Genomic DNA, 12,625 nt, shown 5'->3' on the forward strand with positions numbered 1-12,625 from the left:
GGCTACTGCTTGTATACATTTTAATATTTTGAAGCAAGTTAAAAAGTTCTCACCTTCAACTCAAAATGTATTTCAGTCCAGTCACTCGGCCTTAAAAGCACTACAAAACATTTTTCTTAAGACTTTGCATGTTCATAACAGATTAACAATTTTATGAGCAAATCACATGGATCACATTGAAAGGTGTTATATTTCTGCAAAATTATATCAGAAGTTCAGATCTTTGAAATGGATTGCTACCACAGGAAATTCTGCAAAATAGTTCCCAGAGCAGAACTTATTCAAGAGTATTAGGACATTGTTGTCAAAATGTGTATACAGCAAATACAACTGTAAGATTTAATATATTATCAAGCCACAAATCTACACACAGCTTCTTGCATTATTAACAACACAGAAACTAATCAGTGTTGGATGAACTGCTAAGTTTTTGGAAAATCAGGAAGGCCAGTTACTGATTCTATGTGTTCCTTCATTACGATTCAAATCAATCATGTTCCTGAGAGCACATATTGATTTCAGAATGCATTTTGGGTAGCATTTATGCTGTAATAGAGTGTTTTTGTTTGTTGCATATTTTAATAAAAGAACATTATAGCCCAACTAGGTGGAACCTTCCCAGGGGATATCAGAGTATCCTAACCAGCCATTATATCTATCTGTATATATATAAGGGATGTGTGGTTTGTACAGTACTGGTTTGGAGAATCAACAAAGGTTATAAACAAAGGACACAGGGTAACATTAGTCAAGGCAGCAGAGGATAGAATAAAGAGAAAGGTAGTTTCAAAGAAGATCAACGTCACATTTGCCAGTTCAAATGCCTACAATTAAAACAAAAACTGGAAATGTCTGCCTGTTTACATTCAAAATTTATATAAAAAAAGCTTGATGGGTAAGTTGAAGAAAAAGGTGTTCCAATCTACAATAGTAAAAATAATTCTTAACTACAACATAGCTGCTAGAGCCAAACAGTTATAATTCAAGGTAAATGGCAGAAGAAAAATATGTCTTTAAGATCTTCTTTGATGAAAGGAACTCAAGGAGAAAAGCTTGCCGCACCCAATGTTATACAGGTGTGCTGGGAAATACTGCAACTTTTTTGAGTTACCAGCACAACATATTTAGCAGATCTCTGGAAATAAACTTGACATGGTATTGTTACAGGAGAAGTCTCAGAACCAAAAGAGGAAGACCATACTAATTCAAAGGAGATTCTGAAGCTGATAATGCAGACTTTACGCAGGCAACATTTTAAACAGGAATGAAACAACTGAAATAAATAGAAAATTAAGGGCTGAATTTTAAGTTGGGCATGTGCACTTACAATACATAGCTCAAAAGAGAAAGGACAACAAATTGATACAGGCTCTTCTCTTGACAGAAGCAAATAGTATTTTTATGGGAACAAGACCAATCTGAAGTGTGGCTTCAAGTTGGGGAGGGCACAATAGTAGTTCTGATATAGCAATACACCTCACTGTTCACAGAACCACGCATGAAAACATGATAACATAACCTGTATTGTAAATGCTGAAAACATTTCCCCTGTCCACTGTGATCTTGAAAGTAGCAGAAGGTATGTTAAGCTACTTATTGCAAATCTTGCTTGTCTATCACATATTTCTATTTCTAGTTTCAGGCAGACAAGCCAGTGGGAAAATAAAATTCTCAAAAATAGTTTGATGTTTGTGGTTCTCTATCTGGTTCACTGATCAGGGCATATCAGGCAAAAAAAATGTTTGGAATCTTGTATTGCTGTGGTCCAAAAAGGGATAACTAAACATTGTTGAGTTACAGGGATGAGAAATTGCTGAGATTTTAATATTTTAGTTGAATTATTTAGAAATGTAACAATTTCAGTATGCATAGGTTAAAATGTTTAGAGGTAAATGATGCTTTAAATAGCACATTTTTGTGCATTTACCTTCAGTTGTCAGACATGACTCTTTTCAATTCACAAATTTAAACTGATTTTTTAAACTATGATTTGTCTTTTAAGAGTCAACCAATAAGTGAAATCCTTTTAACAATGTAGTCAGATAGTTTCTTTTCAAAAAGAAAACAAGTATCCTGCTTGCTTACCACAATTGAAGGAAACAATGAAGTGTATAGTTATGGGGGATAACTGATGTCACAGAAAACCAAGCAATACTTCATGCTTTATAGGTAACCTATAGTGAGATAGTATCAACATATCAAAGTATGTGTGCAATAATGTATGAGGTGTAGCACGTGTATATATGTATATTTGTGTGTGGCACTATCAACACAGCCATCAGAATGGCAACTCATATGGGAAAATATTAATAGAATAAGCAAAGGTAGGTGCAGATGGGATTCTTGCATTACATTTTCCATATTCTGGCAAATTATTTTTCTATATGAAGAGCATCTCAACATCCCCAATTGGTAAAATCAGTTTCTTATATATCACTTTATATGAAAGTCTTAACATAACAGGCCTTTGAGGCTTTTTTGAACATGAGGCTTCTTTTTAGCATGCTCAGAGCAATTGCTTTGATTTAGAAACAGAGACTGATTTATTTTCATGGGAGTGACTGAACTGCTTTCATCCTTCTGCAGAATGCATGGGTATATTACAAAGGCACTAAAGTGGTTTGTGATTTCATTCTATCTAAAAAGCTTCAAGCAGATAAAGTCCTTCTCTTTTTGTGCTGGAACCTAGGAGCTAACCATTCCAGAACAGAGCTTCAAATAAACTGATTCTGAAAGATGGAAGCCCCGGTGTCTGGCAGCAACAGCTGATGTGTCTTATCTCCCTGTCACACAACATCCCAAAATTTCTAATTTACACAGCTCTGGATGAGAAAGGAAAAAAGCAAACATCAAAAATCTTCAAAATCTTAAAACCCATCAAGTCAGTTTTTCTCCAAAGTATACTTCACTGGATTATTCTACAGTCCTCTTTCTTAGTTTTTTCCTGGTTTAAAATGAATGCAAGTTAAAATGGCTCCATTACTGGGACATAATAAAGATACTTCCTTTATGAAGAACTCTCTCAATTTAAAAGTGTTTTCAAGAAGCACCATTCTATACTCCCAGCAGTTTGTCTTAACTGCGGTGACGTAATTAGTCAAGCCAAAGTGAGTTTTTTTCTTTTTCTCTTTTTTTTTAAAAAAAAAGGTGCTTGGAGGAAGATTATGCTTTCTGTGAAATAGCTAGATGATTATAGTTTCATTCATACACTCCCCCATTCAACTACACACATACTCCTATTTGAGACTAAGCTCTACATGTACAAACCTTCTCACAACTTGAATTTTTAAGAATACAATGAATTTTGTTGCTGTTCTTGAGAATTCTTTTGTAATTAATTTTACTTAAAAAATTTGATCCCCACTTCTGTCTACAACTGGAGTTCATATCTGTTCAATTTTTCTTTTTTTTTTTCTTTTTTCTAAAGAAAAAAATCATTTTAACTCCTTGAAGGTTCAGGAACTTGTAAAAGTTTATGAAAGAAACATCCATCTATCTAGGATAAGGTAAAGGTTAAATAAACCATCTTCAAAAACTGGCTTCCTACCCTAGAATTCCTGAGAATGCTTGCAAATTTAAAGCAGGAAAATAAATGTTAAACACAAAAACACTGTTAAATGCTCCCAGAGTTAGTCTTCATCTTTTATATATATATATATATATTTATATATATATATGCACACGCACTTTTTGGTCTTTTTTAAATAAGTTTTCATTTTTTTCCCTTTAGGCTTGTGATGGAAGAACATTTTAGCTTTTCATTTTAAAAAATATTTCATCTCCCTCATTATGTCTTGTAAACAAGAGGGGCGCTAGCACCCGGCTTTCACCGTTGTATCGTAATGAACTCAACAAATCCAAAGTGCAGGCAAAGGGACCACAGGGCAGGTTGGGAGAGAGTGGTAACACAGTAGTGAACCAGCTTGTGTCAAGTCACATATTCCAAGCAATGAGGTGCTGCATTTTGATGTTCTCCCAGCTCAGGACTTTATAGTTTATCCTGCATGTTTTCAACACCCAGTGGCCCAAGAGACAAATACAGCTGTTTTAGGAGCAGACGTGTAGGGCTGTGAAGAAAATCTAACTGGCAGAAATGCGGGCGGAGGGATTTTGCATCAACAGATGAGACATCATGACAGAGACGGAAATAAGGGAAAAGATTTGAAGTCCACAAATGCTCCAGAATTCTGAAATGTAAATACACAACACTGGCCCATAGTCACCATCTGACATACTTTAGTGAAAATAGTAGTTAGCTATAAATGCAACAAACCCCTTGTTTAGTCTTCTTTGTGACACTGGGTTCATGTACAGAATTCACAAACTCCTCCATATGCATGAGGAGGTCTGCTTTGGTTCTGCCATCAACATGCATATTTATATACCAGACATCACCTTAGAGAAAGACTTTCTGGTGTTATCATCCTGTACAATAAGATCTGTTACGTCCAAGTGCCAGAGTATGTAAGTATTTGCTGGTACAGACTATTGCAGCACTTTGTTATTCAGTATGACGTAGAGCTAATGAAAAGCCAGAGCTAAGTTCTAAAACTTCAAAGAAGAATGCCTCTAATTCCATCCCTGTTCTTATCCTCTCTGCCCACCCCCAAAAACTGGTTTCTATAAAGGCAATGTTTGCTACAGCTTTCTTCATAACACGCAATTCTGTTACCAGTGCACACACTGGCTATCTTATGCATTAATTATAGATCTCCTCTATCCTGCCCAGAGTACTACTAAATTGCTGTTAAAACAAAACAACATACAACCTCTTTAAATACCGACAATAAAAAGCAACATACAGGGAAAAGTCAAAATAATAAAGGTGCAATACTTTATAAACAAAAGAAGTCTTTGCTAATTATATGCCTGCCTAAGCAAGACATACACAGGAAAATACAGAGAAAAGTACACACTGGTTTAAGAACATTCGTAAGTAAACGTTTCTGTCAGTGATGGTCTGGTGCTGTAATATGCCTAGGCCTGGCACAGGTAACGCTCACAATGGAGAAAATAGAACAAAAGTTGCTGCATGTGCTTTCACAACACAAGAAGGGCCAGCAAACTACTGACATTTAGTTTGTCACAAACAGCAGATCATTTAAAGAAAAGTCCAGTTAGGCCTGAACATTTGGTGGATTTTTCAAAAATGGATAAAAATCTTCATGTACTGACTTAAAAATAAGCACAGGATTCAGTTCTTAACGACTGCAGAAGCTTCAACCATTATATGGGTCTTTGTCACAAAGAAATGTGATGTTCCTTTCCCTCTAATGTCCTCAGAAGGTGGAAAGCCATGTTATTTTTTTAAAGGTTGTATTCATTTAAATCATCTACTTTAGAAGAGGAATACACTTCTAAGCAAAACAGAAATCCAATTCCAACTCCAAGCCCCCACACCAGCACCACTCCCACCAAATCTTAAGGATATGGCAGTGTTTTGCTCTACAGCAAGTTCAGAACAGGATCTGTACTGCACTTAATACCTGGGGGGAGGGGAGATACCACCAGACAGATTTTCAACACAGGTCATTTTGAATTTGTATCATTCACAGGCACCATCATTATTCAGTTTTAAGAGTCTAGTCAGATAGGTTGCTGACCAACAGCAATGCAGCTTTCCAAGACAGAAATATGCACACACACAATCATACACACTCACACTCAAACACGTACACATGGGCAGTTACATGTGCCAGAACATACTGGTATATATCAACCAGCCAATCACAAAGTGTTTTTTTTCCTTTTTTGTTTTTGTTTTTTAAAGTGAGGCTCCGTCAAGTCTTCCCCTCCCACCCACCCCATTCTTTTGAACCCCACCCCATCCCAACATAGTAGACCTAAGGACGGAAACACACCCAGTGCAAACAAAGTTAAAAAGCTATTTTTCAGTATATATGTTTCTTAGCAACAACTTCCGTATAACATGAAAAAGTGAAAAACTAGAAACTAATTTTTTTAATTTTTTGTGTTTAGACTTAAATGGTATGTGTACTTGCTTCACATTGTCTTTCTAAGTTGGCGTTCATGATTCAAGTATTTCAAGAGTGATATGTTCTCTTTTTGGATTCATATTCCAAACGAAAAAACTGAAGTTATAAGGGAGGCAACTATGTGCTCAGACAGTCCTGTCAATGACCCACCTTTTTTCTCTCCATTTTCTTTTTTCCTTTTAAAATGTATTTATTGCAAGTTGAAAAAAAAGAAAAGGTCAAGTTAGTGCTGCTGCTGTTCCAAAAAAGGTCACGAGGTCAGAGTTGAAAGTTTTAAGTTCAGATTGAATCCGACCCTCCACCCAGAAGGTCTCCAGGTAGTAAAGGAGCAGGGCTTCCCATCCTGTGGGGATCTTCTACACTTTGAACCCCCCATAAGCTTGAAGAATAATTTGGGGGGCCCCATAATGAAGCACCAGCAAGGTCACCCCCACTGCTGCCGCCGCCACCACTGCTCCACTGCCCAAGCCCTGTTGACCCACCAAAAAGATTCAAAGCAGGTCCCACTGGATCTGTCTGATTCTGTCCTGTTTCTAGAGACTGCCAGCCTGCTGCAGGTGCACTGGGTGTTGCTGCAGGTGTAGGGGGTTGAGCTTGTGCCAGAAAACGACTGACTTCCTCATCTGTGGCAAACTCAGCCAGGATGGTAGTGTTTCCCAAAACACACCTACAACAAAACAAAAACAATGAAAAAGGATAAATATACAGAAATCAACATAAGAAAATTCCAAGAATTATGAACAGAATTCAGTATTGAGTATTTTATGGAAGTCAAATATAGATCAACAGGTGGAAGTCGGAAAATATTGCATCCCATTGCATTATCTTTCCCTGCATGGAAATATAATCACATTCTAGAAGCCTTCCATTTTCTTTATAAGGAAAAAAAATCTTATTTGCTGGGATACATGTTTACAAGAGGCTCCATATCCTGGGCACCAGTATGAAAGTGAATATGGTCATGATTATTTATAATGGGATTATCACATTTTTTGAACATTCAAGTTTTCCCCCCAGGGTCCACAATGATGAAAAGGAAGCAATGGTAGGAAATGTCACCATTTTTGTCTTTGCTCACGTGAAAGAAAAAAAATCAGATTTCTTTTGGAGTGAACAAAAGCTGCTTCAGCATCCCTCTTGCAGAAGTTGTACACACAGTTTTTGTTTAAGAAGATTTCTTACCCAATTTATCCAAATGATGGTTCATAAAAACATGTAAAATCATGTGCTAAGTAACAGTTATAAGGCTGCCATCTTTACAGGCTAGAAATTAGAGAATGGTATTAGGACAATGCTTATGCAGCTTCAGGACACAAATAGTTTTAACCAATGAAAAGTTATTCTTAGGTCAAAGTCCTCTGCAAATTCGGAACTGCAGCTTAAACAAACTGAATCACATAGGATTTTTCACTTATGCTACATGGCCTTCCTAACTCCTGCTGCAGCTTTTAAAGTTCCAAATGAAATGCCTGAGAGTTGGGAGAGTCATCTGGAATTGGATGTGATATAGCACAAGTGTTTACAGCTACAGTCTGTTAAATTGGCAGCCTCTATAAGCACAAGTAAAAAAAAAATCCACTCATTTCTCCATTTGAGACACTCTGGATCTGAGATGGAATTTTTTAAACTGTTCCTTAAAGAGATACAGTATATACATAGTTTGGGCTAAGATTAAAGAGAAACAAATGAAAACCTTTCGCCAAGGAGGATATATGAACAATTCCATAAGCTGACACAGAACTCTCATGTTTGCATTCAGACACTACTCACATGTCTGAATACAGGAAGCTGGTTTATAGAAAACACAATGTGTGATCAGATGGGCATTTTGCCCACTGCTTGGTCTGCTGCGAGGACGGGTTGGTTTGCTCCTTTTTCTGATGATCACATGATTAAACCAAATCATCCATAGAGCATTCCTTCCTGCACCTTTCTCGTCCTCTGTCAGGAGCTTCTGCTTTTTTGGTGTGGGTAAGTTCACACTATTTAAATTTGTTTCCAATACATGCAATCACTGGAAATGAAACAAAGTGAGCTTTGCAGCTGTCAACTGCCTGCTGCGGTTAATTTCTCTTATTGTGAAGCAGCTTAAGAAAAGAGCAACTTCAGTACATTGGTGCCCTCGCAAGACAATGTTAATTTGTGCCATTGAAATCACTGTCTTGTGAAAACATCGTCTTGCAAAAAGCGTTTCCCCACTGGAACGCATTGAAACCCTTTTAATGGGTTCCAATGGGGAAAAATCGTCGTCGTCCAGTGAAAATGGCCCATAAGGAAGCTGCTTCACGAAGCGCCAATCAGCTGTTTTAAATCACTATCTTGCGAAAAACGGGCCCAAAAACACCCGTTTTGCGAAGATCACCCCTAGGGAAGCCATTTTGCGAAGCCGACGATCAGCTGTAAAAATTGTCTTGCGAAAAAACGGTCTGCGAAGCACGGACCAAATCATCGTCCAGCGAAATTCTCCCATAGGAATCACTGTTTTGAGAAGCAAAATGGCAGTCGCAAAACCTCGTTGTCATGCGGATTCGTCGTTTTGAGGGGTAATCTTGTGAGGTACCACTGTATATTGGCAAGTTAAACACTTCCTCTTTGCCTTCACAGAGGTGCAGATAAAGTTAAAAAATTTATTAGGGCATTGTGGCTGTGCCGCTTCACTTATTAAAAAACAACAGAAAATGTCTGGAAACAGGAGGAAACAAAATGAGACAACAAGAAGCATTGTTTCTTTTCTTTCACTTAAAGGTCTAGTTGAGAACCTTTCTGCAGCTAAATCCACCATGGATTTGGCTGTGTGCAGGATCTCAACCAGACTTTTAAGACAAGAGAAAAAAAAAGGGGGGGAAGCCCTCCACTGCTCCCTCCTGCTTAGGTTTTTTTCTCTTTTTTTCCAATGTGACTCAGCACATCAGTAGTGCTCTATTACAGTCTTTTTTTTTTTAAATCACTTTCTCTGCACCTCTGGAGACTGACTCAGCCTGCTCCAGTTGAGCCCATGTAATTCCTTCTGTTTTTCTAAATTCATGAGTAAATGTTTCACTATATGAGTATCATGGGAGTTATGGAAGAGGAGGAAGAAGTCTTCAATTACTGAAACTCTCCCCCTGCTGGTGGTGTCATAACCCTGCTGCAGAAGTAACTTGAACAAAAAGAATGTGACCACAGAAAGCCCCTTCTATCATTCACAAAGGAAGTAACAAGAATATACAGTGGACATAAAAAGTTTACACACCCGTTAAAATGTCAAGTGTCTGTGATGTAAAAAATGAGACAAAGATAAATCATTTCAGAACTTTTTCCATCTTTAATAAGACCTATGAACTGTACAACTCAGTTGAACAACAGACTGAAATATTTTAGGTGAAGTAAAAATAAAAAAACTGAAATAATATGGTTGCATCTACGTGCACACCCTTAAACTAATACTTTGTTGAAACACCTTTTGATTTTATTACAGCACTCAGCCTTTTGGGGTTTGAGTCTACCAGTATGGCACATCTTGTTTTGGCAATATTTGCCCACTCTCCTTTACAAAAACGCTCCAAATCTGTCAGATTGCAAGGGCGTCTCCTGTGCACAGCTCTCTCCAGATCACCCCACAGATATTCAATTGCATTCAGGTCTGGGCTCTGGCTGGAGCATTCCAAAAGGTTAATCTTCTTCTGGTGAAGCCATTCCTTTGTTGATTTGGATGTATGATTTGGGTCATTGTCATGATGGTGTTTTTGCAAAATTGAGCCAGGCTTGGATGTTTTTCTTTGTAAGAAAAGGTTTCTGTCTTGCCACTATCCCTTAGGCCAGACGTATGAAGAATGTGGGAGATTGTTGTTACATGTACCACACAGCCAGTACTTGCCAGATATTCCTGCAGCTCTTTAATGTTGCTGTAGGCCTCTTGGCAGCCTCCCTGACCAATTTTCGTCTTTTCATCAATTTTGCAGGGACATCCAGTTCTTGGTAACGTCACTGCTGTGCCATATTTTCTCCACTTGATGATGACTGTCTTCACTGTGTTCCATGGTATATCTAATGCCTTAGAAATTATTTTGTACCCTTCTGCTGATTGATACCTTTTAACAATGAGATCTCTCTGATGCTTTGGAAGCTCTCTGCAGACCATGGATCCTACTGTAGGATGGAACTAAGAAAACGTCAGGAAAGACCTGCTAGCACAGTTGATCTTTATTTGGGATTCCTCAGAGGCACTTTAAATGATGGCAGGGGTGTACTGACTCCTACTTAACATGAGTTTGAATGTGATTGTTTTACTGCTGAACACAGCTACATCCCCAGTTATAAGAGGGTGTGCACACAGATGCAACCATATTATTTCAGTTTTTTATTTTTACTTCCCTCCACCTAAAAGATTTCAGTTTGTTGTTCAACTGAGTAGTATAGTTCATCATTGATCAGTGGTGATGATGTGCCAAGATGTTAAATAGCACAAAAGAGGGTGGGTTGCTGGGTAGGAACTGATTTCAAGAGAGGGGAGAATCTATCAAAACTAGGATTTATCTGCAGCAATGGATATTGGGAAGAATTATGCCAAATACTAAGTTGTCTGTTAGTTCATTCTATCTCACTGTCAAGACACTAGTTTTAAAAGCATAGTTTTGCTGTTAGTAAAAATCTATAATTATATTGACCAACCATGATTATAAAAGGGTCTTCAAACTGAAAAGAAGATCACAGTCCAAACCAAGGCACTCAACAGACAAAATATCTGAATTATTCCTATACACACAGGGGATAGACAAAAAAGAGCCTGTGAAGCTGGAGAAGGTTACTGGCGTAACTCACATGTGCAGTGCAGTCTGGGCCTTGGCTGCCTCCTGCTTGGTGCTATATCGGATAAGGGCGGTGCCTTGGGTCAGGTTCAGGTGGAATGTCAGCAGTGGACCATGCTGCATGCAGATAGTCCTCAAAGTTGACCCATCGATCTTGCGAAGAACAGCAAAGACAAACAACAGATTTAATGAAAGAAAGGGCCTGAGTATTTTCATCATGTAAATATTCTTGAAATAGCATGGTTACTATATAACACAATGTCACTGGGTAATCATAACAAGATAATTTAAACTCCTAAGATTAGTGGAAGATAAGTTCTGTATAAATTTAACATTAACAAGCAACTGTGGAAAATAAATGTTTCAGAATCAAATATCTATTTTTTTTCTCCTAAATCTGGTTAGCCATACTAAGACACTCCACATTAGGAGCACAAAAAGTCCTGATGCTCTATGGTAATGGGCATCTATTCCAGTATGGACTCCCTTCAACAGGGGACAAGAGGACTAAGGAAAGGTGTATGGGTGAACCAAATCATCTGAATTTACAATAGCCATAATGGGATTTGGCATCACTTTGACTGAACTCGCTTTCAGGGAGTTGCCATTCTTAGGGCACTGGTTTCCAACTTTGGATCACCCAGGTGCTCTTGGACAACAACTCCCAAAAACCCAGCCAGCAAAGCTAATGGTAAAGGCTTTGGGGAGTTGAAGTTCAATAACACATTGGTTATGCAAGGTTGGGAACTACTGGTCTATGGGTTCTCCAAATACCTATCTTTATAGAAGAGAATTATTAGTGGTACACTGGCAGAAAAAATATGCCTACTAAGAATACTAATCTGTCAGGGGTGACTGGGCCAAAATAATGACCATTAAACTCTTCTCTGTAGAACAATCTGCTTCAAACATTTACTTTCCATAGAGTTCAGATAAAAGGAAGGGAGCAGTCTGAGCAAGATGACTTCTCCACCATTTCCCTCCTCACAGTTCCTGCTACACAAGGATACAAAAACAAGAAAGAAGGAAAGAAACAAACAAACAAAGAAAGTTTATGGAGAGTAGCCGGCAGCCAATCAACATGGTCCAGGTTTGAGAAGCAATCTAGGGTTGAGGAGGAGGCTCTGTTGTTCTCTAAGGCAGTGCAGTGGTCAAGGTTTCTTTCCCAAACTAAAATTTTACATTTTGAGCACAGGAACAGGAAATGTGAACAGTGCTTTCTGAAAATGACAGCCATGGGAACTGTACAGCGCATGCCATTTTCAAATAGAATATTTTCTTCAGTTAATGACTCAGATAAAGGCAACTCATCCAACGCTGACTGCCAGACTGCTTTGCCTTAGCGGCTTAGTAAGCTAAAAACAGGTTAAAGGAAAAATCTAATAGAGTTGCCAAACAAACAAAACCCAGATAGTTCTGCAAAGGCAGAGATATTAATAGAATAAACATCAAGGAAGTAGCCCATGCTTATACCATTATGTACCTCATTACTAATATATAGCAGGTCTTCCTCTGATAAAATGTTACAAATTGGTTATGTCAAAAAAAGTGTCACTTTAAAATTCTGTATATATTGAAATTAAGCCCCAATTAACTCAAGTCTCAAACAAATATTCTTAGACTAATGATTATTTCTGGTCTTTCAACTGCAGGTCTTTGATAAAAGAGGATCAATTATACAATAGTTCTTTCTTTTACTATTGACAAGACTCCTCTTTTTCCAGTGCCTGCTGAATCATTCCATTCATTAGTGCTTGGGAGGACTTCCTTTCAAGACAACTGAATCAAAGCTATCCCTACTCCTCCGCCTCCCATTCTGTGAACACAGAAACATATGTGGTG

General features: G+C 38.0%; 1 protein-coding gene across 7 annotated transcripts in view; it reads right to left on the reverse strand.

Annotated features, from left to right (window-relative positions):
• Window positions 1-5,887: 5,887 nt before the first annotated feature.
• The window catches only part of TNRC6B (trinucleotide repeat containing adaptor 6B), a 158,616-nt gene continuing 151,878 nt past the window's right edge, over window positions 5,888-12,625 (reverse strand). For 4 of the 7 annotated variants that reach the window (XM_078376142.1, XM_073000137.2, XM_073000135.2 and 1 more), the window contains 2 exons: window positions 10,797-10,936; window positions 5,947-6,663 (listed from right to left, as the gene is read on the reverse strand). In XM_078376142.1, coding sequence (XP_078232268.1) covers window positions 6,276-6,663; window positions 10,797-10,936 — 528 coding nt within the window. In that variant the 3' untranslated portion in view covers window positions 5,947-6,275. Of the gene's footprint in view, window positions 6,664-10,796; window positions 10,937-12,625 lie in introns of all 7 variants that reach the window. The other 3 variants (XM_073000133.2, XM_073000136.2, XM_073000134.2) reach the window with 1 other exon arrangement.

The sequence above is a fragment of the Pogona vitticeps genome, chromosome 5 (assembly GCF_051106095.1).
Source record: "Pogona vitticeps strain Pit_001003342236 chromosome 5, PviZW2.1, whole genome shotgun sequence".
Classification (NCBI taxonomy): domain Eukaryota; kingdom Metazoa; phylum Chordata; class Lepidosauria; order Squamata; family Agamidae; genus Pogona; species Pogona vitticeps.